We start from the raw sequence: 26,205 nt of genomic DNA, 5'->3' as shown, positions 1-26,205 counted from the left end.
CAAAGGTACGAACCAGTGGTGAAAAAACAAGTTCTAGCAATAGCAGAATCAAACAATTTTATCCATTTCCTGGTTTTGGAAGGTAGCGGTGGTAGTGTTGGTGAGCAGCTATATAGCTCACCTGAAGTGTGTTCTCTCGTTGTGCAAACGCCTCTCTCGCTCTCTCTCTCGCACGATTTGTAGTGTAATTCAAATTGTGTAATTTCGTGGAATCGTATCGAATGCGCTGCAAATGGCGAAATATTTCTATCAATGAAGCACACACAGAGAAGGAAATCTGTTGCAACAATTAAGCAGACAAATGGCTGGCGTTATTTGAAAACATTAGTTCCATTCCGTTTGGAACAGTCGGTTGGTGTAAGAAAACGGAGACCGTGCGAGCGAGATAGAGCATGCGAATAGAACTAGAAAAAGAAGAGAGAGAGGAAGCACATCGAGCGAACGCGAGAGTGGAACAGCACAACAAATTACTCAGAAAAATAGCAACAGCTCCAACGAGCGCGCACACACACACACAATCACACTGTGAAGGGTTCACGAAAACGTACGATGTAGCTCCTCTGCATACTGTGTTGTACTGTGGAAGTGAATGTCCGCAAAAATCTCCATCAGCCAAGCGCGTTTCGGTAGGTTGAATTTCCAGCCCGAAAGTGTTTTGTGAATTGCATTCCCTGGTATTGTGTGTCCAACTTGTGCAGCGTTGAATGTTGGGAGGGTGAAACCCCCCTGGGCCAGAGGTTTTATTGATGCCCGTATTGCTGGGAGCTGGTGGCTAGAAGCATCGCAAATTTTCCTGCCACCGTTTTGCGCCGCTCTCCGTGTGTCGTGTACCGATATTGAACGGAAAACCAACTACTTCAGGAGATTAGAGGGAGTGAAGAGTGTGAAGTGGCAGCGGGAAACAGTAAAACAGGCAGACATCTAAATCCGTTCGAAATCGACGACGCAAATCGCCTTTCTACGGATGAAGTTTTTTTGCTTGTTCTCACATTTGATATGCCTACGTCGTCATTAAGTGTCCTGTGTGTTGAAAAGGGCAGCCGTGTGATATAGTGATGTTGGTCCTCCTAACACACGTGTGTGTCTCTGTTTGCTAGCCCCTTGCATTATAGTGTGTACTGAAAGCTGTTTGTAATTAATTTATTTTTGGTTAAATGTCAAACTTATGTGTTTGTTTCCCCACAAAAATAAATAATAATAATTTGTGTACGGAAACTGCCAAAAACTATCGAGCAACGTAGCGTGCTGTGGAAAAATCATAAACAAAGAGATCACAGAACAGCACACCGTGTTTGCGTGCGCGTGTGACAGGTACATATTGGCAACACGCGTTTATGCGTCAGTGTGTGTGAGTGTGCGTGTGCGTTTGGGGCAAACTTTTTTTTCCAACGCAACCCTAGAGCGGCTGCACGTGCATAGTGCGTGAAGTAGTAAAGGTTTGAGCGTTACTGTAACGCGGCCACTCGCCTCTTGCGCTCTGCACTTTCAAATGCATCTCTCGTGCAGCAGGGTGCACTTGCTAATGAAACAGACGGAGAAGAAATGCATTCCCCTCGAAGAAGCGCGAGTCTCCTCTCCCGACACATACGCCAAGAATAGAACGGGATGCACGGTCGAGCTTGTGCGAAGATTCTAGCCCGAAGAGGAGCCGCGATTGTCGACGCGGTTTAAGATGGAAAATGGGAAAACTGACGCTGGGATTCATCGGGCGGAGTTGTGTGACTCCAAAATAGATTACATAAAGAAAAGCGGTTCAAAGAAGAGGGAAGGTAGACCGACTTTTGGATTCCATTCAGAGGTGTAGGAAAATAGGTAGCAAACATATAGCAATCCCCAATGTGAATGGTAATAGTGAAGGTACCGGAGAGGGTACAGGACGCAGTTTGAACGTCCGAAAATAGGACGACGAACGTGTCGTTGACTGACATTTGAACGTTTCCCGGTGCAATTGCATAGGAATGCTTTTCAGGGCTTATGGGGAACCTTACGAAGGGTTTCGCGGACATGATGGACCGCTGTGGAAGCCCTCGATACCACTCACAGGCCGGAGACTCGACCTTTCAAGTGGATCCTTTAACGCCATCACTTCATCTTCAATTTGGAAGATTTTTAACAGTCTTCACAATTCTTCCAATGTCTTTCCACACATACAGGGACCATACAGGGTCCTAGTTCCTTCGGAGTATGTCCCTTTACAATGCAGACAGAGTGCAGGACAGATTCCGATGAGTCTGTAAATAATTGAACTATACATACAGGCCCTAGCTTTGTCCGTCGAGGCATTTCGATTGAGTAGAGAAGATTTTTCGCAGTCCGGTCTACACACGGCAGGACCGGGGTTCACAACCCATCCAGACTAAGTGCCGAGGGAAATCAAGTCTTCCATAGCCAGAAATGGCAGGCCGAGACCTTTCGAGGTTGTAGTGCCAAGAAAGGAATGGAAGGAAGAGAAGATTCTTCTTGAGAATCTCGACCCATGGGCATGTTTCTGTTTCGCCTTAGTACCTCAAACAAGCTATATCTATGTAATCAACATATGCCTAGAGATATGTTGCAACTGATAGGACCCATGGTCTTAGAAGCTTGCCCCTCCGAATCTGGAACTCTAGGCTCTGCTCATCTCTCTAAGGGCAAAGGGCTTTCAGATTTCTCTATCCAGCTTCATCTACCAAGCTTATTTGATATGTTTTCCCCCTAACTCCATTTCATTCCTTTACTTCCTACAGATTTCGACTGACTCTTGCTGATGCTGGTGCCGGAAAACAAAACCATGAAAATTCCTCCAAACTTTGCACACTAAAGAGAAGGGTCACTTCGAGTCGCGCTTAGAATAAAGAAACCCCGTACGGACATACCAACCCTGAGTAGGAAAAGGGCCGGCCCATTCGACATTCAAACATCGAGGTCACGGTAGTAAAAACACACGGCGGGGCGCAGATACAAGACGCGCACGCGAAAAGCGAAAGCTAATACTACAACAGCTACCCTTCTCGGTCGGTCGGTCGGGCTCGGTTGGTTGGTTGGTTGTGTTGAGTTTGTAAGTTTGTTGACGACGATTCCGCGTTTGTTCCCTTCCCGCGTAATCTCTCGCCCGGTCTCATATCTCCGCCCGGTCAGAAAGAAGTGATTATCCCGAGTGAAACCGTTGCAAATTACAAGAGATTTCCAGCGCAAGAAGCTGACAAACCCCAACTCGCCCCGCGCGTAAACTGCATCGCCCTTGTTGCATAGAGAGAAAGTACATTTGCAGCATCATTAATAGTGTTTGTGGCTCGGTGTGTGTGGTGAAGTAGTCAACGCAGGTGGAAAAACGTTTAATGCCATCATCGTAACACGGAATCGCGCGCACGGCTGTCTTCTGTGAAGATATTTCCGCCAACAACGTACCGTTCCTTGAAGAAGATCCAAGCGTGCTAAGCTTGAAACTGCGTGCAGCAGGCTGTGAAAATTGTTTAAATTTCCCGTGTATCGATTACATCTAGACGAGAACGGCGCGTCGCCATTGTGTGTGCGGCAAAACCAGTATTTTGTGCAGTTTTGTGTTGTAAGGAAAGCTTTTTTTTCCATTTTTCACACCCATCTTGCACGCCGTGACATTTCGGGAGTGTGACGTGTTAAGTGCGCACCAAGTGAGTGTTGGTACCGACATAGGCGATAGGCGAACCAGCTGGTGAACCGGGATGCCCTTCATTTCGAAAGATTGGCGCTCGCCGGGAGATTCCTGGGTGAAGACTGACGAAGGATGGGAAAAGCTGAAGGTGCTCGAGTGTGTCAAGCGGAAAAGGTAAGACCGAAGAACTAAGTAGTAGCATAAGTATCTGTGTTTTCTTAGTTTCGTTGGCAATAACGTATTTGATTTCCTGTTCGCGTGTCTGGAAGAGTGCATCCGTTTGGGAGAGGGTTACATAACAATGTGACTCTTAGTTTCCTGAAGTCTCCACTCTCAGGGGGTCTCTAAATTGCGCAAGTTGACGTATTGCTTCTCTTTGTAAGTAACGATTCTTTATGGGAAGCTGTAAACGTGGCTAAATCGCAAAAACGTTAATATTCGTCTCACACATTCTCGATTGCGTGGCCAAACACCAATAATCTGGTCCGAAACATGGTCCGGCGCGCTATGCTGTCATAATTAGTTTCTCGTCGGGTCGTAATCCAATTAAATTTAATGACTCATCCAGTGAGCAATAGTAGGTGGAAGCAGTGAATCCAACAACAGTAGGAACGGCATAGACCAACCCAACCGTTTGATATTGCAGCACGCTTCTCATATGGAGTTATTGCAGCAAACACGAGTGAGGGCTTCCACTGTCCACCTCTGGACGCGCTTCACCTGTTGACGTTCGGTTGGTGGCGTTGACTAAGACCCTTTTTTATCTACGAAAAAACAAAAACAAAATGCATTGGAACGAAGTGTTTCTCTTCAATTGATAATGGTTTTGGTAATTTGCTGTTGGTAATCAGATAAACAATGTTTTGCTAGAAACAATGTTTTGATGTCTATAATTGATAAGAAAGCAATTTATTGATCATTTTTAAATTGTATTAAAATGCCGATTGAGTTGTTTGAGTTTATACCGATTGCAAAAAAACGTCTGTGATGACTCTGGAACAAGCCTACTGGACACATTTATACTGGTCACGGCACCAATATTATGTCCTGCATTACTCTACGTTGCGTTATACAGTTGATTAGTTCAAGATTGGAGCGGTCCGGTGGCAGTGGCGACAGCGGCGCCCGTCTTCACACGGCAGGACCGGGGTTCAAATCCCATCCAGACCGCCTCCCCGTACGCAGGGCTGACTACTTTGCTACGGGTAAAGTCAAGTCAAAGGAAGCCAGAAATGGGAGGCCGAGACCTCTTGAGGTTGTAGTGCCAAGGAAGAAGAATTAATTAACTTTGCAACGAAGAACTTCCTCACTTCTGAGGATTTTTTTCGATTTTCTGGGAAGGCTCTGTTTCTTAGTCGCAAGGGATCCTGGTCATGGCACTAATATTTCGTCCAACCATCATTTATGTACTTTGGAAAGTAGCTTTGATTTGAGAATTATTTTTCATGGGTTAAAGTCTATATTAACAAGAGTGACTTTGGATGTTAAGCAAGTGGATTATGATATAGCAAGTCAATTGTTCCAAACTTTGAGGATCTCAAGAGGAAGATTCTGAAGAAAAAAACATATGGAGATGACTATATCAGACGGGATTTTCCAACAGTTGCCTGGGTAATCCGTATCATGTTATCTAATTATGTAGCATGCTTGAGTGATGGAGAATTTTGGCTATAATAATTCAGTAAGTTAGTGTTCTAGCCGATGGGGAGGTCCGGTGGCAGAGGCGTCAGCGGCGGCGGTCTTCACACGGGGCAGGGCCGGGGTTCAAATCCCATCCTGACCGCCTCCCCGTACGCAGGGCTGACTATTTTACTATGGGTTAAATTAAGTCACAGATAGCCAGAAATGGCAGGCCGAGACCTGTCGCGGTTGTAGTGCCAAGGAAGAAGAAGAAGAAGTGTTCTAGCCAATTTATTCGCCAACTTAAATTTGTCTATTTTTTTTTTAAACCGAATTTCCATATGCGAGGCACAATATTCTTCTTTTGAAACCATGCCGGGACATATTTTGTATTGTAGCCATTGTTCCACGGCTTTGTTCCGCTCCACACAAACGCACCAGAAGCGAGAACCTTGTTTTTCATCGGTATCGGTGCTGTTTAGCTATTTTACTATACACATGCGTAACGAACAACAAACCAACCAACAACAACGAGCTAACAGAAGAGAAAAAAAAAACGCCCGCTATGTTGGTGGAATCGTTGATGCCAACAACAACGGTCAGCTGAGTTTAATGAACGTTCTTTGCTCGCCGTTTCTCTCGAACGGGTTGTTCGCGCGAGTGAGTCTCGCGAGCATCGAAGGGGGAATCTCGCTACAAAAGACGGCGTAAAATGCGCCCTGCATGAGTCACGGGGAGCGAGAGCACAAGAGAGAAAGCCAGAGACGATGAACGCAAGTCAGCTGCAAAAGTAAACAAACAGTACAATGATCCACGAGAGAACGATGCGCGACAACGCCGAGCGGTGGTTCGAATCGATTTATGGTAGGAAGCCAGCCTCTACACTCTGGCAATGCTTCGTTGGGTGTGCTAGAAAGTTTGGAGTTGGTTTTGCACCTTGTGAAAGAGCATATACCATAGAAATAATGTTGACCATTTAGAAGATACAGACAAATATTTCATTCTGTGTGAAAACAGCTTGAAACAAAGGAGTTTCTAATAGCCATAAGCTCCAACGGTCTTAGTGTAAAAGATAAATGTCACAGCTAACTGACAGATGAGATATGTTGGTTATCAACCCTAGAGTGAAGCAGTCTTATCGTAATATCTTCTATGTATCCTTTAGCATAGCATTTGCTTGGAATAATACTTTACGATCTATTAAGAAGAGCTACCTTGAAAATTATTTAATGTTGTTTCCTTTTTATTAAAGCATCCTGGTCACTGTTCTGGTTGATTATTCAACATTATTTTTCCATCTGATTTTGGAAAGGCTTTGCCGACATGGTTGTCTGGAGAAATTCTCATGACATGATTAGTCTACGGGAGCCTCTAATTCCCCGTTGTATCTCATCTTGGTCTAACGACCTCATGCCTCAACGAGGTCATACCTGCCATTTCAGGCTTACCAGACTTATTTGGCACCGCACAGTTTTATAGTCAATCCTCACTATGGCGGAACGGCGTGTGAAGTCCAGGGCCGCTGTCGCATCTACACCATCATTCCATCTGAATTTGAGACTACGACGTCCTGATCTGTAATAAGTCTTCACGGACTTGGTCGCTAGGGAATTTGTACTTATATAATAAGTCCACCGGGGGCCTTTAATTCCCTGTTAAATATTGAGGAATTTGTAAGTGTCATGTAGCTTGATACGAATTCGAATAAGGTGATGTTCTACAAAATCTGCCGACACGAGGACGGATACAAACAATTCCAACTCATCTCTTGGAGTCCAAGGCAACTTCAACAGAGTTGTTCAGGACTTTGCTGTTGATAAAATACTTCTAGGTGTTTTAGGGCAAACTTTTAGAGACGCCTAATTTATTCATTTAATTATTTTCTTTTTACTGAAACTTTGTCCCCCACACCAATCGCCGCCTATCGTTGGCGTGTGTGTATTATTACTTGTTGTTGTTTCTACCTATTTGGACATAACGATCCGCACAACGCACCAACGCACATCGTTGCCGTTTTCCGCTCAGGCACGTTCGGTGCATCACTCACGGCGGTGTTCCAGCTGAACCGCGAGTGTCAAATCGATGCGAAGTTCCTCGCCCAGTTCTTCCCTGCCGCGGCTTTTATGATGACACCGTTATGTAAACAATCGCGTACAACAATAGCTCGGCGTAGAACTTGAACCTCGCGGTGTGCATACTCCTACAGGGTGCTCTTAGGGAGTATCAGAAATAAAGTTTGCACGGTGGTTGTTTTCTCATCACAAAAATACGCGCTATCGTTCACCACAGACATGTTTTTATTTTGTTGAAGTGCACTTGTTATTGGGAGAATAGCTACTGTAGAGATTACGTGGGATGAATTTAAAGTATATCGCATCCACTGTGTGCACTTGTGTGCTTTATTATTATTTTGATATGTGCCCTGTTCTCTTATGTTGTTTTAGAGATGTTGTCCCATTTGGGATACTTTTGAAGCGATGCAACTATCGAGACCATGGACCATCTCCATCCGCTGGATAATCGCACCGTTCCAAATCCGCGTACCAACGCAGTTGAATGTGTCGGTCGTAGTAATAAAATCCTGGACATTCGTACACCGACAATGTACCGTCCGTGTTGCAGGCTAGTAGCATTCGATCGGAACATTGTGCAGTAGGATCGAGATCCTGTGGACGCAGAAAGTTCCGCCGACACTGCTGACAGTGATGGTGGGTCGCTTGATCGTGCAGCGTTTGATGCGATCGATGTGAGTGATGCCGTTGGTAGTGGCTAAAGTCAGTCATCAGCGTGCAGATCTTTCTCTCATCGTCCCAGTAGTGCAGATTGGGACACTTGAGCATAACCGCCTGACCGTACACACAGCGATAGTACATGTCACGCTGTGTTTCGTGTGCGAATGCAATGTGAAAGCCCAGGTCATATCTGGGACACATAAAGTCAGGCGTATCCGGAACGAAACACCACTGCGGAAGCATTACGGGGATAGCCGGAATGAGCACGTGATGTCTCGTTAGACAGAACGGGTCATACCCATAATAGTAAGGATCTTCATCGATCTGATCGTCGGGACGATGTTCGATAGTTCGCTGTTGGTCTTCTTTCGGTTCTTTAGTGTCTGCTGAGGTTTTGACAGAAAACGGACATCCTGCTGATGCTGGTTTCGGTTCATAACTTTCCGTAATGTAGTAAGGTTTGAAGGTGGTGGTTGTGATGTAAGTATCTTGCCGGTCTGCTTCTCCAGCTGTTCCGTTTTCATCCTCCCCGAAAACGAAGTCATCAGCTAATAGCTCAATGTGCTCTTCCGCTTTGGAAAGCTCAGCATCATCATTCGACGTTGCATCCCGCTGCTTGTCACCTTCGTTCGCTTCAATTGCTGCAGATTCTTGATTTGGATGAGGGTCTGTAGACACGGAGGCTATTTCACCATTTTCGAAAAGAATCTTCAACACACTTCCAGGAGGCACCTGATACGTGTTGTTAAACTGTTGTCCATTGGTTTTCGTTTCTTTCTCCTGTATAATTGGTCCTTGCGGTGGGAGTGTGCTATTACTTTCTTGAGGATTTTGCGTTTCGTAAACGGGTATAGGATTGCCACCATCACCATCTTCAGATACTTCATCAGGGTCTTGCTCTCTAACTACTTCATCAGCCGCTTTACTAGAAGCGTTTGGATCAAGTGTCTCGTTGGCTGGAGTATTGCCAACTGTTGTATCTAGAGCCGGTGAATTGTCTTCATTGGCTTGATTCGATTGAGATCCATTGCTAGATGGCGAACCAACTGATGTATCTGGTAGATTTGGCATGATGTCCGGGTCGTTTTGTGCATCACTCGTATTATTAAAGGTTGTTTGATTGTACGAGCTTTCACAGAGGGAAGTATTACACCCTGAATAGATTCCATCAGAGTCTGGCAGTTTAGGTTCGCTGTTGGAATCGTTATCATCACCAGATTCCTCGTTAGGGTTCGAATCTGAATCATCGTTTTGGTTATTGGTAGCAGTTTTGTGTTTGTCCAAACCCTGATCTGCTGGTTCATCGAGACTAATATCTGCGGCTAAGAGTTGCACTTCTTGGAACCCGCCGAACGACTGGGGAATGTTTGAAGCACTACCAGATTTTGGGGCGTTATCAACACTCGTCGACGCATTGTGGATATCTGAAGGAACAGGTGTAGTAGGTGTACTAGTACTTTGATCGAGTCCAGCCGTACCGTTACCAAGATCAGTGTTGGATGCTCCAAAATTGGGGAAATTAAGGGCTTGGAATGGATTTGCGTTATTTTGCATGAACGTTGTTCCATTGTCTCCATTTGGAGGTGCTTGCACGAGATCCTTCGATGATTCACCCTGCGCTGCATTTGTTTGCTGTTCGGTTTCATTAAAGCTAGTTCCGTTGCCTGATTGCGTGGTAGCTACATTACCTGTATCAGACGAGCTATTATCATCGCCTGTTTTAGTGGTAGATTCAGTAGCATTATTCGGCGCAATTGAAGTACCCTCTGTAGATGACTGCGTTACAACCTCATCATTACCTTCACTTGCAGTATCGTCGTCCTGTACAATGTCCTCTTGCATGTCATCTGCTAGTAGCTCCACTTCAATCCCATCCTCTTCCTTTGGCGTTTGATCCACTTTACTGTTTGTATTGGACGTTTCACTATTTTCCGTATCACTGTTGATCGTAATTAACGGTTCGGAAAAATTTTCATCATCATCATCATCATCATCCCGTACGTCTGCTTCGCCTATTTTTACACCTGCTTCATCCTTCTTTTCGATTTGATCCTCCTTGTTCGTAGTTTCCGGTTGCGTTTCCGATTTGTTCGTATCGACAACCTCCGTTTCTGCAATTGAACCATGTGCGTCGGTACCAACTTCACTTTTGTCCATCTTTGCCACACTATCATCCGTCATATTCACCTTTGACGATGAGACTAGGTCGTCCGATGAACTGTTGGAAGACGTGGCGTTATTCTGAATAGGAAACAGAGTTGCTGGATCAGAGTCAGTCACTGTTGTACTCTGTGTAGAGGCGGTTCCATTGCCATTCGCTATAAGAGGAGAATACGTTGACGGTTCTTTTGTTGGAGAAGTGTTGGCGACTTGTTCTGCAGCTTCCACAGCAGCAGTAGTAGTAGTAGTACTGGTAGAGGACACGGCATCAGTAGACACTTTTGGATCTCCATTTTGAACGTAGCTGTCACTATTTTCACTCACGCCAAATGATGTGCTGCTGATCGATGAGTTAGGCTGCAGTGTTGCACTCGGTGTAGAAGATGTTTCATCGTTCATCACCACCGTCGTTGTCACATTGGTAGCACTACAACGCTGCAGTAGATGCAGCATGACGATCACTATACCGACTGTGGTTCGCTTCGTCATGATCTTTTTCATCGCAAACTAACTTCGTCACCTGTCCGTCACCGGTCCGTGGTTCGTGCTGTATGGAAAGAACCTTGCCATGGTCAGGCACTATATAACCTTCTCGATCAAGCAGCTACGTGATTCTGAGGTTAAAATGTTCCACCCGTTCAATCAATTGGTAAAGAAATCGTGTGCCATTGGAGATGAACGCGACTTGGTAATGTGATGATAGTGAAGAATCGGTTAGATAAGACCAGGTGGCTTAGGACATGTTTCATCTGCTGGCGTGCTGCTCGAACTTGAGTCGGAAAAAAGATATGCTATCCACCGAAGGCACATGGCAGTAATCTTTAAGCCATCCATTGAAGTTGAGGTAGAGCAAATGTGAAGCTCAATATATCATTGATTCCTACTGTGTGTGTCAAGGTTATTTTTGGCATTCCGGATATAAGTATTTAGTGTTGGTGGCGGTCTTGGTGGATTCTCCAAATCCGTGCAGTATCCGTTATACTGTCCCTAAAAGGAAGCACGCTGAGCTGGGTAGAAAATAGTTCACATAAAAGTAGGTCAAATAATTCGCTATAACTGTTTTCCTAGGCACATTGGAGACATTTATTTTAAAGATTCAAGGACTGTGAACCATAGCTTCCGCACAATCCGCGAGAGACGATGGAACTTCATGGGACTATAATTTTAAAGCTAAACCCATTGCACAGTTTAGTTTCCAATAGCTATATGCTTCAGGAACTCTGTTGCTGCTGCTTTTGATTACCCTTTTTCTTTTACCGTCCCCTCAAACGGCTAGTTTTGATACGCTTTTACTTTAATTCGAATTGATCGACACCTCCTTCAATTCGAGTGGCTGGCGCCGTTTATTGTTACGCCGGCCATAATGCTTCAGCGCTGCAGCGGCAGCACAAGAAGGTTTTACTCAAACACTGGCGGGAAAACAAATTACCCTCCACATCCGAGCCGAGTTTGTCTGTTGTTACTTTCTTTCGGCTGGGCGGACTTAATTGCTCTTGCCGCGGATTTCACTTTCCGCTCGCAAGACGTGACATCATACGGACGAGCGTTGGATTCGATCCTGGTTTGCCTCTTCTTTCGGACGCTGATGATGATGATTGTGAAGAGAGAGAGAGAGAGAGAGAAGATTGGTGTTGGAAGCTTTTGCATGAAACTCGGAAAGACTGTTTGCCATCCAAATGATCGTAAATCAACAATATCGCGCAGGGTTGTATATGGCGTGCGTGTAGTTTGTCATGTAAATGGAGCATCGTTGGGGGAAAAGGAGGCTTTACATTTTGCCGGGGGGATGTACTTCATCTTCATCATCATTTTCCTGGTTGATTTGGAGGCATCATGAAGTAGTTATGGTAGATTCGGACGTCTACATCAAATAAGGCATGGGGATTTTCTAAAATATCGTTATTTTATTACAGGAGTAAATAGAAATAATCATTATTGCGCTGTGGAGACTTACAAGAAAGACTTTGATGGATTAGTTAATCCGTATCTTCAAAACCATTCTTCTTCTCCTTTTTGGGCTTAATGATCTCTTAGGCTTTTTGGCATTTCTGGCTTACTAGACTTATTGGGCAGACTTTGGGGCGGTCCGGTGGCCGAGGCGCATGTCTTCACACGGCTGGACCGAGGTTCAATTCCTATCCAGACCGGTTTCCCGTACGCAGATCTGACTATCCAGCTACTACGGTTAAAATCAAGTCATGGAGAGCCATTAATGCCAGGCCGAGAAGGCTCTCGAGATTGTTGTGCCAAAGAAAAAGAAGAAGACTGATTGATACTGCATAGTTTAATAGTCAGTCCTCACTGTGGGGGAACGGCTCAGGTGGGAGATTTGGCCCTGGTCCTGCCGTGTGATGACCGGCACCGCTGTCGCATCTATCAGCCCTTCAAAAGTATTAAAATATGTAAAGACAATAAATTATTAATCACGAAGAAAAGCTTTTGCATCAGAGTGTTCTGTTACTATCAGAGTTTTTGCTTCCGGAACGCGAACCCCAACCTAGTGTAGTAAGAGTAAAAATGCAATAAAATATTTTCCTTCCCTCGTTCAGGTGCTTTCGGCTACGATAGAGATACAGAAAGAGTGATTGAATTTCCATTTCAATATTGCCTATCACTGGCGGTGCAATTTAAACCGACGGTTCGTTCTCCATCCCCCAGTATCCCCGATCGTATGAACGACCGCTGGTGCAAACTATGTGCTCTCCTTCCTTCGAGCGTTTTCCACCGCGATTTTCCTTTCCTTTCGGCATCGATCGATGATGCAAACGGTTGTTTGCAAGGCTTTTCTGAACGTCAAACCGTGATAACCGTGGCGCTGCGTCTCGAGAGTTCGAGCGAGATGTTAGACACACGCATCGAGCAAGCAACGGCCACAACACCGGTTATTGCATCTAAGCGTGGATGACCGGCAGACAGCGTGTTAAAATCGATGGATGTGCTGCCTCCGTTACGCATCGGCGATATCAATGCAACACCGTTCCGCGTACCACTCCGCGCAGCTTCTGTTTGTGTGTGTGTGTGTGTGTGTGTGTGTGTGTGTGTGTGTGTGTGTGTGTGTGTGTGTGTGTGTGTGGAAACAATTATTTTTCTGGAGGTGACGTACTGTGTGCAACAATGCGTTGACCACCGTTGAATCACAACTGCTCCATTGGAGTATTAATCGATGCTCTCTAGGTATAATAAAAGCTGCGAGTCGTTTACCAGGGCTTTTTCTGATGCAATTAGCCCAATGAATGTCACATGGTCAGATCAACAAAGGGTGGAAAAAAGGCAAATAAGTTGATTTAGTATTAACTTTTAATTTCTACTTCAGAACCTACAACGAGTTTAGGTATTAAATTGATAGAAGCTGAAGAAGTTTTTTTTTTAGTTTTCTAATCATTCAGAACTCTGCCAAGCATATCTCTAGATGTGTGCGATGTGTTGTATAAAGTATCTACGGGATATTAAGGTCCAAGAATCATGGGTTATTTAAGCGTGATTAAATTGGTCTGGCCGAAGAATACGTATCCACGGCGATATGTTCCATCCGGTATGCATCGGTATATTGAGAGATGATACAGATTGAGGATATTGCTTTGTATGTTGGAAATCCCGCCGCCTAGAAGAAAGGACAGACCAAATCCTCGTAGTCTAATGGTTCGCAGTGTTAAAGAAAAACAATCACATTCCCAATCACTTGGGGCCGTGTCCCGGTGGTAGAGGACCGGGGTTCAAATCCCATCCGAACCGTTTCCCCGTAGCGAGGACTGCCTATCCAACTACGTGGTATCATTATGCCCAGTAAGCCGGAAATGGTAGGCATGACCCTTATAGTAAGGGGTTGTTAGACCTAGAAGAAAGAGAGAGAGAGAGAGAGAGAGAGAGAGCTCAACTGTAGGATGCAGCGCAACCTCCTATTGAAATTCCAAAGATGTGTGGCTTTCTAGCAGTCTGGACTAAAAGCCTCCATAGGATCTTATACTAGTTGGAAGACCCTAAAATCTATGTTCAACCGTGGGAGTTGCGGGAATTTTATGCTCACGAAATATCTACCAGAAGTTGTCTTAACGGAATTAGTACTATCATATAATTCATTCTCTTCATTTCAGGTGCATTTCGGAGTGCAGCAATACTAGCGATACCGAAAACGATAATGAGAATGGGTATGACTACTACTATGCGTTGACATCTAAGTATTGACGTTTGACAACCAACTGTTTTGTTTTTTTTTGGCTGCTTTCAGTGACAACGAAGTAGTTCCGCCCCACTGTCACATCACACTGAAGTGTACGCGCGAGATTGCCGGTTTCAATGGGCTCGGCGAAGCGGTACGGCGGTTAGATTTCCGCAGCTCGGTACGCGACGGCCGCCGGTTTAACTACGTGTGTGCGCTGCTCCGGTTGGTCGTGTCCGGCAAAGGTATCACCAGCCTTCCGGGCGGTGCACAACGTTTGTTGCTTCAGATGCTGGAGGAAGTGGCCATGCACGTGGGCGAATCGCAGCAAAACATTAACGTGCTGCGAGGGCTGGTGCAGCAGCTGCGTGCGCTGCTAAATCAGGAGAATCAAAAGTGCTGGGGCAAACCGCTCGGCAGTCAAACGCTGTGGGCGGAGCACGTGCAAACGATCCAGCGCATACAGGATATAGCTAGTCAGATTGAAATTAAGGAGGTAGATGTTGGTGATGATGGTGTGTCCTGCAATGGTGGAATAGATTGATAATGCGAATCTCTTTCTTATTTCTCTCTCTCCAGCCCGGTCCAAACATACGTCCAAAACTACACGACCTGCCCGAGGAGTGTGTGCGGGAAATCATACTCCGAATCACCGACTACAAGGATCTGGAAGCGTCGGCTTCGGCCTGTTCGCTGATGGCGGCCCTCATCTCCGAACAGCGCGTCTGGCGCGAGCTGTCACAATACCAGTTTACTAAGCAACAAATCGATGTGATATTAGAGAAGATGTCTCTGCAGGATACGAAGGAGCGACACCGTAACTGGCAAGCGATCTATCATGCCTTGAGAAAGTAAGTGCTCCCAGTTATACGCGCTACGATTCTCCTGAATGAAGTTGCCAGTAAAATTCGTTTCCTCATTCGTTTTTTTTACGGCAGAATGTACGGAGTTCGGGAGGAGTTACAGTATGCGGAAATTTTAGCCTTCTGTCGGCTGTGCCGTTGTCTGTTCTGGCCGTCGGCCGGGCATCCGTGCATCGTTGACCAGTGTCCCGACTTTCGGCAGCGCGTACAGGAAGCCGGCAATAGCAATAGCAACGAAACACAACCCGTACCACCGGCCAAGTTTCTGCAGTACTTTTCGCTGTAAGACGTGTTCTGTTCCCGTTGTTCAAAATTCGACCGTTTCGGTTCTGTGTCATCGCTCCCGAGGGAGGGGCGCAGGACTCCTCTCGTAGGTGGCTGGAAAGCCACTCAACAATCTTCACTATTATTATACAATATGAAATATTTATATTTTTCTATCTGAAAATGAGAGCAAACCAGCGAACGTAAATTGTGTGTTCACCAGATAGAAAGGGATTCATGTACGAGACGTTTGCTGGACAAAACCAATCGGTGCGACAAGAGTGTCCATGATGATCGATCGATCGATCGAGCGAACGGAAAGGAACAGAACTGAGACACGTGCGTTATAAAGCCGAACACGACCGACCCCACAGCTTGAGCGAGAAGCACTGTTATAAGGAAGAGATGCGAAAAAAAATCTACCTATATACATACACATATATATATTCGTAAACAAAGTAAAAACAGAGAAATATTTTTGGGCGAAAGGAAAACCAAAACCACGCAAAAAGCAGAAGAACTATTTTCAAAAGCCAGCAGGCCCATATTTAAATAGCCCGTTAGTAGTTGCGCATAATTGCAGATGTGTGCTAAACTATTTACCCTTTTAATGTCCCGTCATCTATTTCTGTGTTCGTACAGCGGGAAAGAGATCGGAAAATTCAGTTAGATTTCCCATTCGATCGGAGAGAAAATGATAGGTGAGAGGAGTAGCACGACTTGGACAATACGTGACGGATTCGTACAGGAAAATTTGGCCCATTTTTCACACCACAACACTCACACAATATATACTTTTTCATACCGAAAACACTATATCGTACGATAAGCTATTCGCGACCGTTTTCTATAGGAAAGTTACACTTCAAAGCTATAGCTATACTATCTTGCAAATGTGATTACCTTTTGTCGCCATTTCTTACGGTGTTTAAACGAGAGCGAGAAACCGGTAACTTTTTAATGATGCAATGATGTTTTCTCTAATCTCTAATTGTGATAAGCGTAGCAGCAGCAGCATGCAGTGTTCGGTTGTTCCAGCTGTGTTCCAATCGGTGGGGTCGATCCGCACTTTTTCATACCGTAATGATCTTTATTCGATGATATTATCCGGAAGAGCAAGCAAGAATGATAGTATCTAGGGGGGTGGTTTTAGCTGTGCATCGTGGAAAATCCCTTAAGGGGAATGATGAGATCGGCGTCGTTGTAGAAATTATGTGATAATAGAATGCGAACAAAAAAAAGAAGAAGAAGCTTCGGAGAAGAGGAGGTAGGTAGTAGGAAGCGGATGGTTAATTTTTAACATATGCAACATGCATATTCACATTTTACGTATAGAGACGCGACCGCTTTTTGGGGGATTTTTTAAGTGAACTTCGAACGGATTAGCTTTTCTTTGAAGGAGCGGAGGGAGCGAACACAGTAGTACTTCCAACAAGGGCCTCGGTAGCCCCGTACATGATTGAATTGACTTACACCAAATGTTCTGTTTGCTGTCCTCGTTAAAGTAGCCCACAGTAGTAGCATATTTCCATTTTCATGTTCAGCATACTGACGGTGGTGCGCACATATAGCAGGGCAAAACATCACCCTCAAAGGCAGCGTCGTCATATCGGTAGACTAAGTAGTATCCTTCCTCTCTATACGGCGCAAGCAAAGGATGATTTCATTGTAGTATAATTGATTATTTGAATGTTCTCTTCAATGCCGTTTCTGAATTTCTCGCGTTGCGTTGTGTCCGTGTTGATGATGGTCGTGTTGGAATGATAGATTCCACCTTCATTTCTCGTTTCATCGAACTAATCTACAAAACGCTTAGTAGTGTGTTCCATAGAGTGTTTCTGGTGGAGGACGTAGAAAGAGCTAAAAGCTCCCTTCAAAATCACCCGTGACGCAACGGATTGGAGTCGAATTGGAGAAACAAGCTTAGCGAGAAGACGAGACATGCGCAGCAGAAACAGAGGTAGAGAACAACAAGTACATACGTATTACAACCAGAAAACAAAATATCACTACACGACAAGTGAAGATTTTAAGTAAATCTACTACGATATAACTACTTCAGTATTTTATTTCTTGAACAATTCCGAAAATTGGTGGCGGTTGGCAGAAGCGATTTCTTTAAATTTCCCGGCCATCTACATACTCGGGGCTGCACAGAAGAATCCTGACGCTTACATGCTAAACGTGTTTTTGCATGCAGGCTCTGGAAATCCCTGACACAATCTTGTAAAGCGTATGCGGATTTAAACAACAGTTCTGATGAAAGATTCCTTTAGCAACCGTTTTTATTTAACAGTTGTATGAGATTGAGAACTTAAAAACAATTTCATCTGCACTAGAAATACTAATTTTTTTAACGGTAGACTAACGGTTATTTTCAAATTGTACAACAGCCACCTGCCAAATAATGTTGTCGCAAAATTATTAGTTTTCCATATTAGTTGCTCATTCATTCTGTAGTAGCAAGAATTGTCTGAATAATAATTAAGTTTTGATAATGCTCTTTTACGTTTATGTAGGGCATTTTATTTGAAATTTCAAAAACAACAAACGTCAGTCGTGTCAAACTTTTCTTTTTTTCTTGGAATGCTTCTTGTTCAAAAGTCATCAGCGCTAAATATGTAATATTTTTATTTTACACTAAAAATGTGTCATACTTTCAGAAAACTAACATTTTGAGTAAATTGGTTTCGTAAAGTGTCAACCACCTGTCACTGCTCACGTCCTGAAACCACACACTGTGTCAGTGCTGGCTGTCAATCTGTCGTGCGTTTGTTTCCAATTTTCGGCAAATTTGTGCAAACTTCGTGCGTTTGGTGGTAAGCGTCGGGAAAAGCTGGTACCGCAAGCAATAGGCAAACACGAAGGAAAAGGCGTGCACAGAGCCACAAGGGAAAAATTCAATTCACCGTTGTCGTTTCGTGCGTGCGTGCGTTGTGTGTGAAATTTTCAGTGAAAGGTTTGCGTGTCGAGATAAACAAATACGGAAGGAAAATCCCGTCCTCTGTGAGGAGCGACCACCGTTTTCCGGCTTGCATCGTCAGCTCTTGCTGAGAAAACACAGCGCCAACAAGAGCCCCAAACAACCGAACAGTAGTAGCACCGTAATTGGCCGGAATGGCTGCAGCACCTGTTATCATTCCATCGGTGGCGAAGCACACATCCACGGTAAGTGGGGTGCAGTTCTAATCGGACTGTTCATCACAGTTCCGGAGGGAGAGGGAGGGGGAGTTGGGGAGGGGAGCAGAAACTAGAGGGCTGCATCTGCAAAAACATCCTCCCGATCGATGTTTTGATGAACCGCTTCTTATCTCACATTCTTTCTCCTTTTCTCTCTCTCTCTTTCTTTCACGCACGGATTTTCCCCCTTGCAGCTAATCTTCCTTCATGGCCTTGGCGATACCGGGTATGTTTGGCGGTGGGCGGACGGGGTAGTGCCTGTGGGAAAAATAAAGTCTGCCCCAAGAGCGCGATTAGCAAAGGAGGAACCAACCATTTGCCATCGGCCTAGCCTGTGTAGCAAAGGTGGTGGTGATAAATGCCGCGAAGAAATGGAAAAGAGAAAATCAATTTTCCACCAGTTACTAGTTAGCCTCCCGAACATGTAAAGACCAGTGGTGGCAGTTACAGGTCGCTGCACTGCATGGAGTAGCATTATGAAAACATATTTTCCCGTTCGTGGTGACATTTTCACACAAACATACACACACACATACACAGAGTGACCTTCAGATCGACCATCGGCCGTACTGTACGGAGGGTCCTTGCGTGGATGTGGCACGCTTTGCTAAAAGGCTTCACGCGCTCTGCTCTATATGTGGACACATTGATTTAATTATGTAATTTCATTGTCACCCTCATGGCCGGGCTGTGGGTTGGGTGCCTTCGCAGGGAAAAGCTTCACGTGTAAAACGATTCTAATGCGAGCGAGCGAGCAGGAATTTCTGTGCCGTCCTTGTCTTTGTTCATAATTTGGTTTATATTTTTTATTCTTCTATTCCTGTAGCCACGGTTGGGCCACCTCGATGGGAGCGCTCCGTACGCCCGACATGAAGGTAATCTGCCCGACCGCACCGAACATGCCGGTTACGATGAACGGTGGCTTTCGGCTGAACTCGTGGTTCGATCTGAAATCGATCTCGATCAGCGACCCGGAAGATGAGGAAGGCATCAAGAAGGCGACTCGCTACGTGCACGAGCTGATCCAGAGCGAGATGAAGGCGGGCATCTTGTCGAACCGCATTATGCTCGGTGGATTTTCGCAGGGTGGCGCACTGGCGCTGTACGCCGGGCTTACGTTTGCTGAACCGTTGGCCGGCGTGATGGCACTGTCGTGCTGGTTGCCGCTGCACAAAAGTTTCCCGAGTGTGCGAAAGTGTCCGGATACGGTGCCGGTAAGCAAGCGAACCAGCGAACGGGAATTGGTCAGGATTTGATTTTCATTTTGTTTTTCACCGCAACAGGTCCTTCAGTGCCACGGTGACTGTGATCCGATCGTGTTCTACAAGTTTGGTCAATTATCGTCCAGTGTGCTGAAATCGTTCATGAAGAACTCGCACTTTCAAACGTACCAAGGGCTGGGCCACAGCTCCTGTGATGCCGAATTGAGCGATATGAAGGTGAGAGTGGACGATTGTACGGGACGGTATCCCCAAAGGGTTTTTATTTTATTTTTACCATTTACATGAAGGTCAAGATTTTTTTTATTGTTCAATTTTAAAGTTATGGTTGATAATCGGATTTTTCCTAAACATAAATCACCCGCTCACCTTTTTCCTAATTGCAGAAATTCATCGATGATCATGTTCCTCGCCAGTGAAGCCCTGGCTGGCTCCGGCGGCTCTATTCGGCAGCTTGTTCGCTTACATTCGTTAAAAAAAGAAAGCCGCACCCGTAAGAAGGAGGAGGAGGAGGAGGTAATGTTTGCGACATAAAAGCATTAATATTAGCATCCAAATGTAGTGTATCGGTTCGCAAAACAAAAAAAAAAAAATATTTCACACAATGTTCTGTTAATGCAATAGAGCATGCAACAACAACTTATGTAAAACTCGAGAACGCGACGTAAATATGACTAACCCTAGCGCGATTTAAAAGTAGTACGCGAGACGTTTGTTGAAAGCAATCATGAGAAGAAGTAGAAGAAGGAAAGGAAATGGATAAAACGGCCAAATGAAAGTTGCAAAAAAATACTAAAACATGAGGACTGCAAAACAATACAGAAACTGAGTCAATGTTTTAAAAACACACAAATACACACACACTATTTTCATGCACTATTTTTCGTAGCTCATGTGGCGATAAAGGAAGAGAAGAATCAGATTGCAACATCCTTCCCAAGGCCAACCCCCTTTATCTGGGCCCTTTAGCAGCGTAGTGATGGGCAAATAGAAGTTTCAGGCGGGACCGAGGGTTCTTATCGCTTGTAGACCGGTGGCAAGATAAAACTACTTACGATTACTGTGCATTTTGTGTTGTAGAGACACGTTGCCACACTACGTTATATTAGATAAAAAACTTGCGTGCGTGATAATATGTGACCTAAACGCCTATATATACATACGGAGAAAGGGCTCAAGCAAACGAGATCGAAAAAAAAGGTATACAAGAAACAGGGCTGGGGAGGGGTGTAGTAATGCTAGGAAAAAGCTAGGAAAGGGAAGATTAAAAAAAAGGGAAACAACACACACACACATACAAGTATTGAAACACACGAGCTGGCAATTGAACGCAATCTAAGCCGATAAAACTAGGGCGGGAAAAGGGTACGTAGGGAAAAGTGAAACTTTTGATTTCTCTTTAGTCATACACACAACACGCAACAGTCCCAAAATCGAGAATAGGAGTTGTAGTCTATAGTATTAATGAGACATTTCTCCTTGCTCTAGGGAATATGCTCTTGCTGCAACTAGATTTCGTCCAATGCGAGGTTTTCCTTTAGTTCAATCGAATTTTTCCTTTCTAATTTTACCATCTAGAGCGAGTGTTTTACTGACCAGAACACATAAGATAGACCTCCGTCTGAAGTCTTTCTAGGTACTGTGGCCCCATAAAGAGACTAAGGAGAATGGTAGAATTCTAACCCCGTAATGTCAATCAGCATGAGGACAATTTAAATAACACATGTGAATAAACTTCAATCTTACGTTTTAGCTACGTTTCCTTAGCTACAACCAGCCAATCGCTTGATGGTGGAAGGCCGCTTGATTTCGATTTGACGACTCACAGTAATGTAACATAGTAACCTATGTCCAGGATGCCAGGAAAGAAGCTGAGCGTAGCGATGGGAATGACCACTCAGTAAAGTGAATTGCATCAGAGTGAGTGAGTTAAACCGTGCTTAGTGAGAGTGGTTAGTCGGCAGGGAGAGTCAAATCATAAGAGAGTTGAAATTACTCTTAGTGATGATTGAAATCATCTCAGTCATTGTTAAGATTTAACTGATTCACCCAATCGGACTCAGTTTGCCCATCACTAGCTGAGCGGTTATCCATTTGTTGACAAACAAATACTTCTCCGTAGGGCTATATTTTCCTTTCTTCAATTGACTAACTTCCGGCAATCCTTAAAGAGGAAAATAAAAGTATAATGCTTCTTCAAAGACTCACGAACAAACCAGGTTTTGGGGTTTGCGACTTCACAACAGACAACAACACCATTCGAGGGCAGGACCGTAACACACATGCTATGAGGAAGAGGCTTCTACAACAGGGCGGCAATCCGTATAGAAGACGAACAACTACTAATCATCTGCTACTTATAATGTAATCTGAATTCCGGTGTCTGTGTGTGTGCATCGCAAGAGATTTAATAATATATTTTAGGTTAAAAAACAAAAACACACCCATACAGACCGCTTTTATGCATCTTAAAGCGTTTTTTTTATTCTGGAGATATTCTTGCTCATCAACATATAGGCAGTTCGTGTAATTCTAATGATCGTGCTAACACTTTAACATGCTATTCGCATCGTGGCAAACCGGTAGCCTCGCGTACGCGTTCCCCTTACCAACAGCTTCAGCTTACCCTTGGTGCAGATTTTGAACAACTTCACCAATCCCTTCGCCGTCACATATCCGATCCCGTTGACAGTTCCCTCCGACAGACTAAATCCGCCCTGCGTCATGTATCCGAAGCATTCCCGGGTGCACTGGTTGCGCACGGTGGCCGGTGTTGCCGGTAGCCACAGGTCCGCCATTCGCTTCAGCTGCTCCTCGACCAGCGCTCGATTGTTTGCCTTCGGGATGCGTACCAACACGCCCGGTTTGGCCCGCTGCAGCCGTTTCTTTTCCCGTATACGGCGGTTCCGCAAACGTTTCAGTGTGCGGAGATGTTGGGCACGTAGCGCGAGTCGTTCCGTGCCGTGCGGATCCTTACGGACCGGTTCCACGTACACTGGACCGTGCATGGAGGAAAGGCGGTTCTGTTTGTTTGACCGGAAGTCGCTACGGTTCGGTAGACAGATGATCGCATTATCACCTGGATTGCCACGCGTTTTCAGCGTCAGCAGTACCGGAATGAGCGCGTCCGGCGAAAGATCAATGGACTGGATGTTAAATTTACGATCCAGGGCGAGCCTTAGCTGGACTAACGTTTCTAGATCGCGCACCACAAAGTATGGTCGCTGCTCGGGGCCGTCATCCTTTGAGCCGCCGTTCCACTCGCGGACCAGCTGTGACCAGGGGCACCGAAACGGTGACGCGATGGCGAGCTTGGTGTAGTTAACGCGCTTGTTATTGGGGCGTTTAAAGTATCGGTCCAATGACTGCTGGTGTTTGTGGGTCGCTTCATCCCTGCCGAGCAGGGTGTCCGGCACACCGGACCGATCGTGCCCGGACTCGAGCGCGATCATGTTTAGCTCCTGCTGGCCGACCGCTTTGGCGCCCCATATTACAAGCGAATGCCATACGGCTAGCCCGTATCCGCCGGGCACGATTACATCCCAGCCCGCACCGTACCCGAGCCGCTTGTAGCCGGCATCCTGTGAGCCGGGTGTTTGGAGCAAAAGGATCGGCAGTGGTTGTAGGCGCGTGTCCGACACGCACAGCTCACCTGGGACGAGCGTTTCGACCTTACGAAACCGGTTTAGTTCGTGGGTCGTTTTCATCTCCTCGGTAATGCGCTTCCGGGTCGGTCCGTCCCACAGGGGTGAATAGCTGCGGATGGCACGGGGTTTAACCGTTTCCGCAGGAACGCCCTCGGTGAAGTCGTAACGGGCGGGAACGCCGGGCAGTGCTTTGGTGCGATAGTTCGGACGATTCAAGCGTGGATCCTGCACGATCAGAGCAATCACTTCACCTGGGCTAATTTCGCCCGGCGACGTTAGATCCTTAATGTCCGCCCAATAGTTCGCTTGATGGGTGAGAATTTTCTTGCCCTTCGGGGTGCTTTCGATGAAATCGTTAAACCACGTCCGATCGGTTGGGCTCGTTTGCTCTGGCGGATCGAACAGACGGAACGTTTTAACGATGGTGGCGTGCGACAGGGGTCCCGTAAGATGGAACCGATTGAGGGTGTCCTTTAGCTCCACCACCTCCACACCGGACGATTTTGATCTGTACCGTGGGCACCGAATGTCCGCTGGATTGCGCGTAATGTCTTCCAGCGTGTCGTTTGTCTTGCGGAGCGCATTTTTCAGCTTAAACACTTTTACCAACTGTTCGACCAGCTGACGGTAAAACGATGGATGAGCAAACATCCACACCGTGCGCCGTTGTGCGTCGTCCTCATCGTCGGTGCTTCGACTCGAGCGCCATACGATCCGTACCCGGCCAAGACAGTTGTACGGATAGGCACCGTCCTCGTACAACCAAACGTATCCCGCCCGTTGCCCGGCCATGTAGGCTTTCGCGGTTACGGTGAGTCCCACCCGGTCGCTACACAACCGCCGGAATCCTTCCCTCAGCACGGGCTCCTCTCCGCTCACCTCAACACAACCCTCGTACGACATATCGTACAGCAGACAGTGTTTCGTGGTGGCCTTATAGCTGGACCGGTAGCTCTTGTTGCACGGCGTCAGCGGAATCTTGTACCCCCAGCGGGACGTCATGTGAAACCGTTTGGCATGCCACACGTGCGTTTCCATCCACACGAACGTTCGCTTGCGCCGTTCGTACTCCTTCAGTAGGTTTTTCGGCTTGCGGCGAAACTTTCGCGACGGTCGCTTCTTCTTTTCCGACACGCCGCTCTTGCTGAACTGAGCCTTGTGCACGTGGCGGAACTTCCGGGGCAGCCGGCGCGCATCGTACGACATGGCACGGCGCCGCATGTGGTTCGGCAGCGATTGGTGCATCAGCTTGCGCTGGTGCATTGTGCTGCTCATGTTGCGTAGCATCTGGCACACCTCCTCCTTGCGGCTTTCGGCAAATTTGAGTGGGTTCAGCTCTAACGGCAATCGCATTTTGCTACCGCGGTCAGCATCATGGTACGGGCCGTGGTGTGACTGCATCTTGGTGCAATCTATGTGCGGCGTTTAGCTCGCTTTCGGGTGAGTTAATTTTCACAGCTAGAAAGGTAAACGTTGTTTGCGGTGCGATGTAGTAGTAATACGAAAGCAAGCAGCAAAGCCGGTGTCTTCAAACGAACTGTCAACGGGCACGTTGTTTTCCGTGTGATGTAAACAAACAGTAGGCACAACGGGCATTGGTGGTGGGCAAAATATTTGACAGTTTTATTTGGTTCTAAATTTCATACATCGTGTACTAAAAAACGGGTTTGCAGTTTTTCAACAAAATTATTTAGAGTTGAAAATATTCCGTTTTGTTGAATTGTAGCATCTTTTAATAATCATAGAGATGAATCAAGAAACATTATAGGCTAATTTAAATGGGAGTAGGAAATTAATCGTATTTTCCCGTTTACTCGCTGTGAGCCAGTTTGGCGCGATATTGCATACATTTTGGCGCTTTGTTTCGCTGCGAGAATTTGTATGAGTTTGGGGGAGTAAATAACGTTTTGTAGAAGATGTTTGTTAATCCAATTTGATTTTAAGCTTCAAAAATGAGATAAATTGAGATATTATTATATACATTTTCTTACAAAAAATCAATAAAGAGGTCTTCACAATTAATTTTGTACCAGAATGTTCATCATTAGTGTGCTACTATCTCAACATTAAACGGGAAAAGAGATTGTTAGAGACAAACAAAAGAATTCCACCCCAATATCGCCCCCCTTTCAATGCATGACGCATGCCACAAACATTGGGCGACAAAATACCACGATGACTAATAAAAATATCAGCTCCCACTTTTGAAAACTAGTACAACGACCTATCCGAAGCAAACCAGCAGCTGCAGATGCAGTTCGTCCATTGCCTCTGCCGCCCATTAACATGCGCATCACATTCACACAAAACATTCTTTGTTGAGAATGGGCGAACGGGGTTGACCCGGGGTAGCAGTGCAGCTGCAGTGCCGCAACTAAAATAGTGCTCGGTCGCGAATGTCCAACCATGGATGTTCTCCATCATCGGGTCGGGTGCATCAAGCCGACGACACCGATACACAGGAAGCGATGTTGTTTATGAGTCGGAGGCCTTCTGGATCGATACACAGCCCTGGCTGTACTGTGGTCTGCGCTATGGGTGAATGTGTGTGTAAATGTGTGATTATCGTACTTTCTGTGAAATGTTCTAGATTTGCAACGGAAATGCACATGCTACCGTGCATGTTGCGCTGTGTTTATTTGATTGTGAATCGATATTTAAAATTACATTACAAAGTTACGAGTTGTTTTGTTTGAAGGGTTATCCAAGCCAATGTGCAATGAATGAAATAGAACGAAAGTTTAACAAAAATC

The 26,205-nt window shown here is 45.6% G+C and overlaps 3 protein-coding genes across 4 annotated transcripts; 2 read left to right on the top strand and 1 right to left on the bottom strand.

The window, feature by feature from the left end:
- The first annotated feature begins 492 nt into the window (after nucleotides 1-492).
- LOC118504012 (F-box only protein 25) lies at nucleotides 493-17,466 on the top strand. 2 transcript variants are annotated; one of them, XM_036037974.1, is made up of 6 exons: nucleotides 493-626; nucleotides 2,727-3,784; nucleotides 14,214-14,267; nucleotides 14,348-14,774; nucleotides 14,858-15,129; nucleotides 15,217-17,466. In XM_036037974.1, the coding sequence occupies exons 2-6, from the start codon at nucleotides 3,681-3,683 to the stop codon at nucleotides 15,425-15,427; spliced, it is 1,068 nt and encodes a 355-aa protein (XP_035893867.1). In that variant the 5' UTR covers nucleotides 493-626; nucleotides 2,727-3,680; the 3' UTR covers nucleotides 15,428-17,466. The 2 variants fall into 2 exon arrangements, with proteins under 2 accessions (XP_035893867.1, XP_035893868.1); XM_036037975.1 differs by lacking the exon at nucleotides 493-626 and adding an exon at nucleotides 670-1,311.
- Nucleotides 17,467-18,126: 660 nt separating this feature from the next.
- On the top strand, nucleotides 18,127-22,020 carry LOC118504011 (acyl-protein thioesterase 1). Its single transcript, XM_036037973.1, has 5 exons — nucleotides 18,127-18,573; nucleotides 18,780-18,811; nucleotides 19,412-19,799; nucleotides 19,869-20,024; nucleotides 20,192-22,020. Exons 1-5 carry the CDS (start codon nucleotides 18,523-18,525, stop codon nucleotides 20,222-20,224), a joined length of 660 nt encoding a protein of 219 aa, XP_035893866.1. The 5' UTR covers nucleotides 18,127-18,522; the 3' UTR covers nucleotides 20,225-22,020.
- Nucleotides 20,327-25,015, bottom strand: LOC118504009 (ribonucleases P/MRP protein subunit POP1). Its single transcript, XM_036037965.1, has one exon. The coding sequence runs from the start codon at nucleotides 24,851-24,853 to the stop codon at nucleotides 22,358-22,360; it is 2,496 nt and encodes an 831-aa protein (XP_035893858.1). The 5' UTR covers nucleotides 24,854-25,015; the 3' UTR covers nucleotides 20,327-22,357.
- Between the last annotated feature and the right edge of the window lie 1,190 nt (nucleotides 25,016-26,205).

This window comes from Anopheles stephensi, chromosome 2 (assembly GCF_013141755.1).
Source record: "Anopheles stephensi strain Indian chromosome 2, UCI_ANSTEP_V1.0, whole genome shotgun sequence".
In the NCBI taxonomy this organism is placed as follows: Eukaryota; Metazoa; Arthropoda; class Insecta; order Diptera; family Culicidae; genus Anopheles; species Anopheles stephensi.
This window is presented reverse-complemented; position numbering and strand designations above follow the sequence as displayed.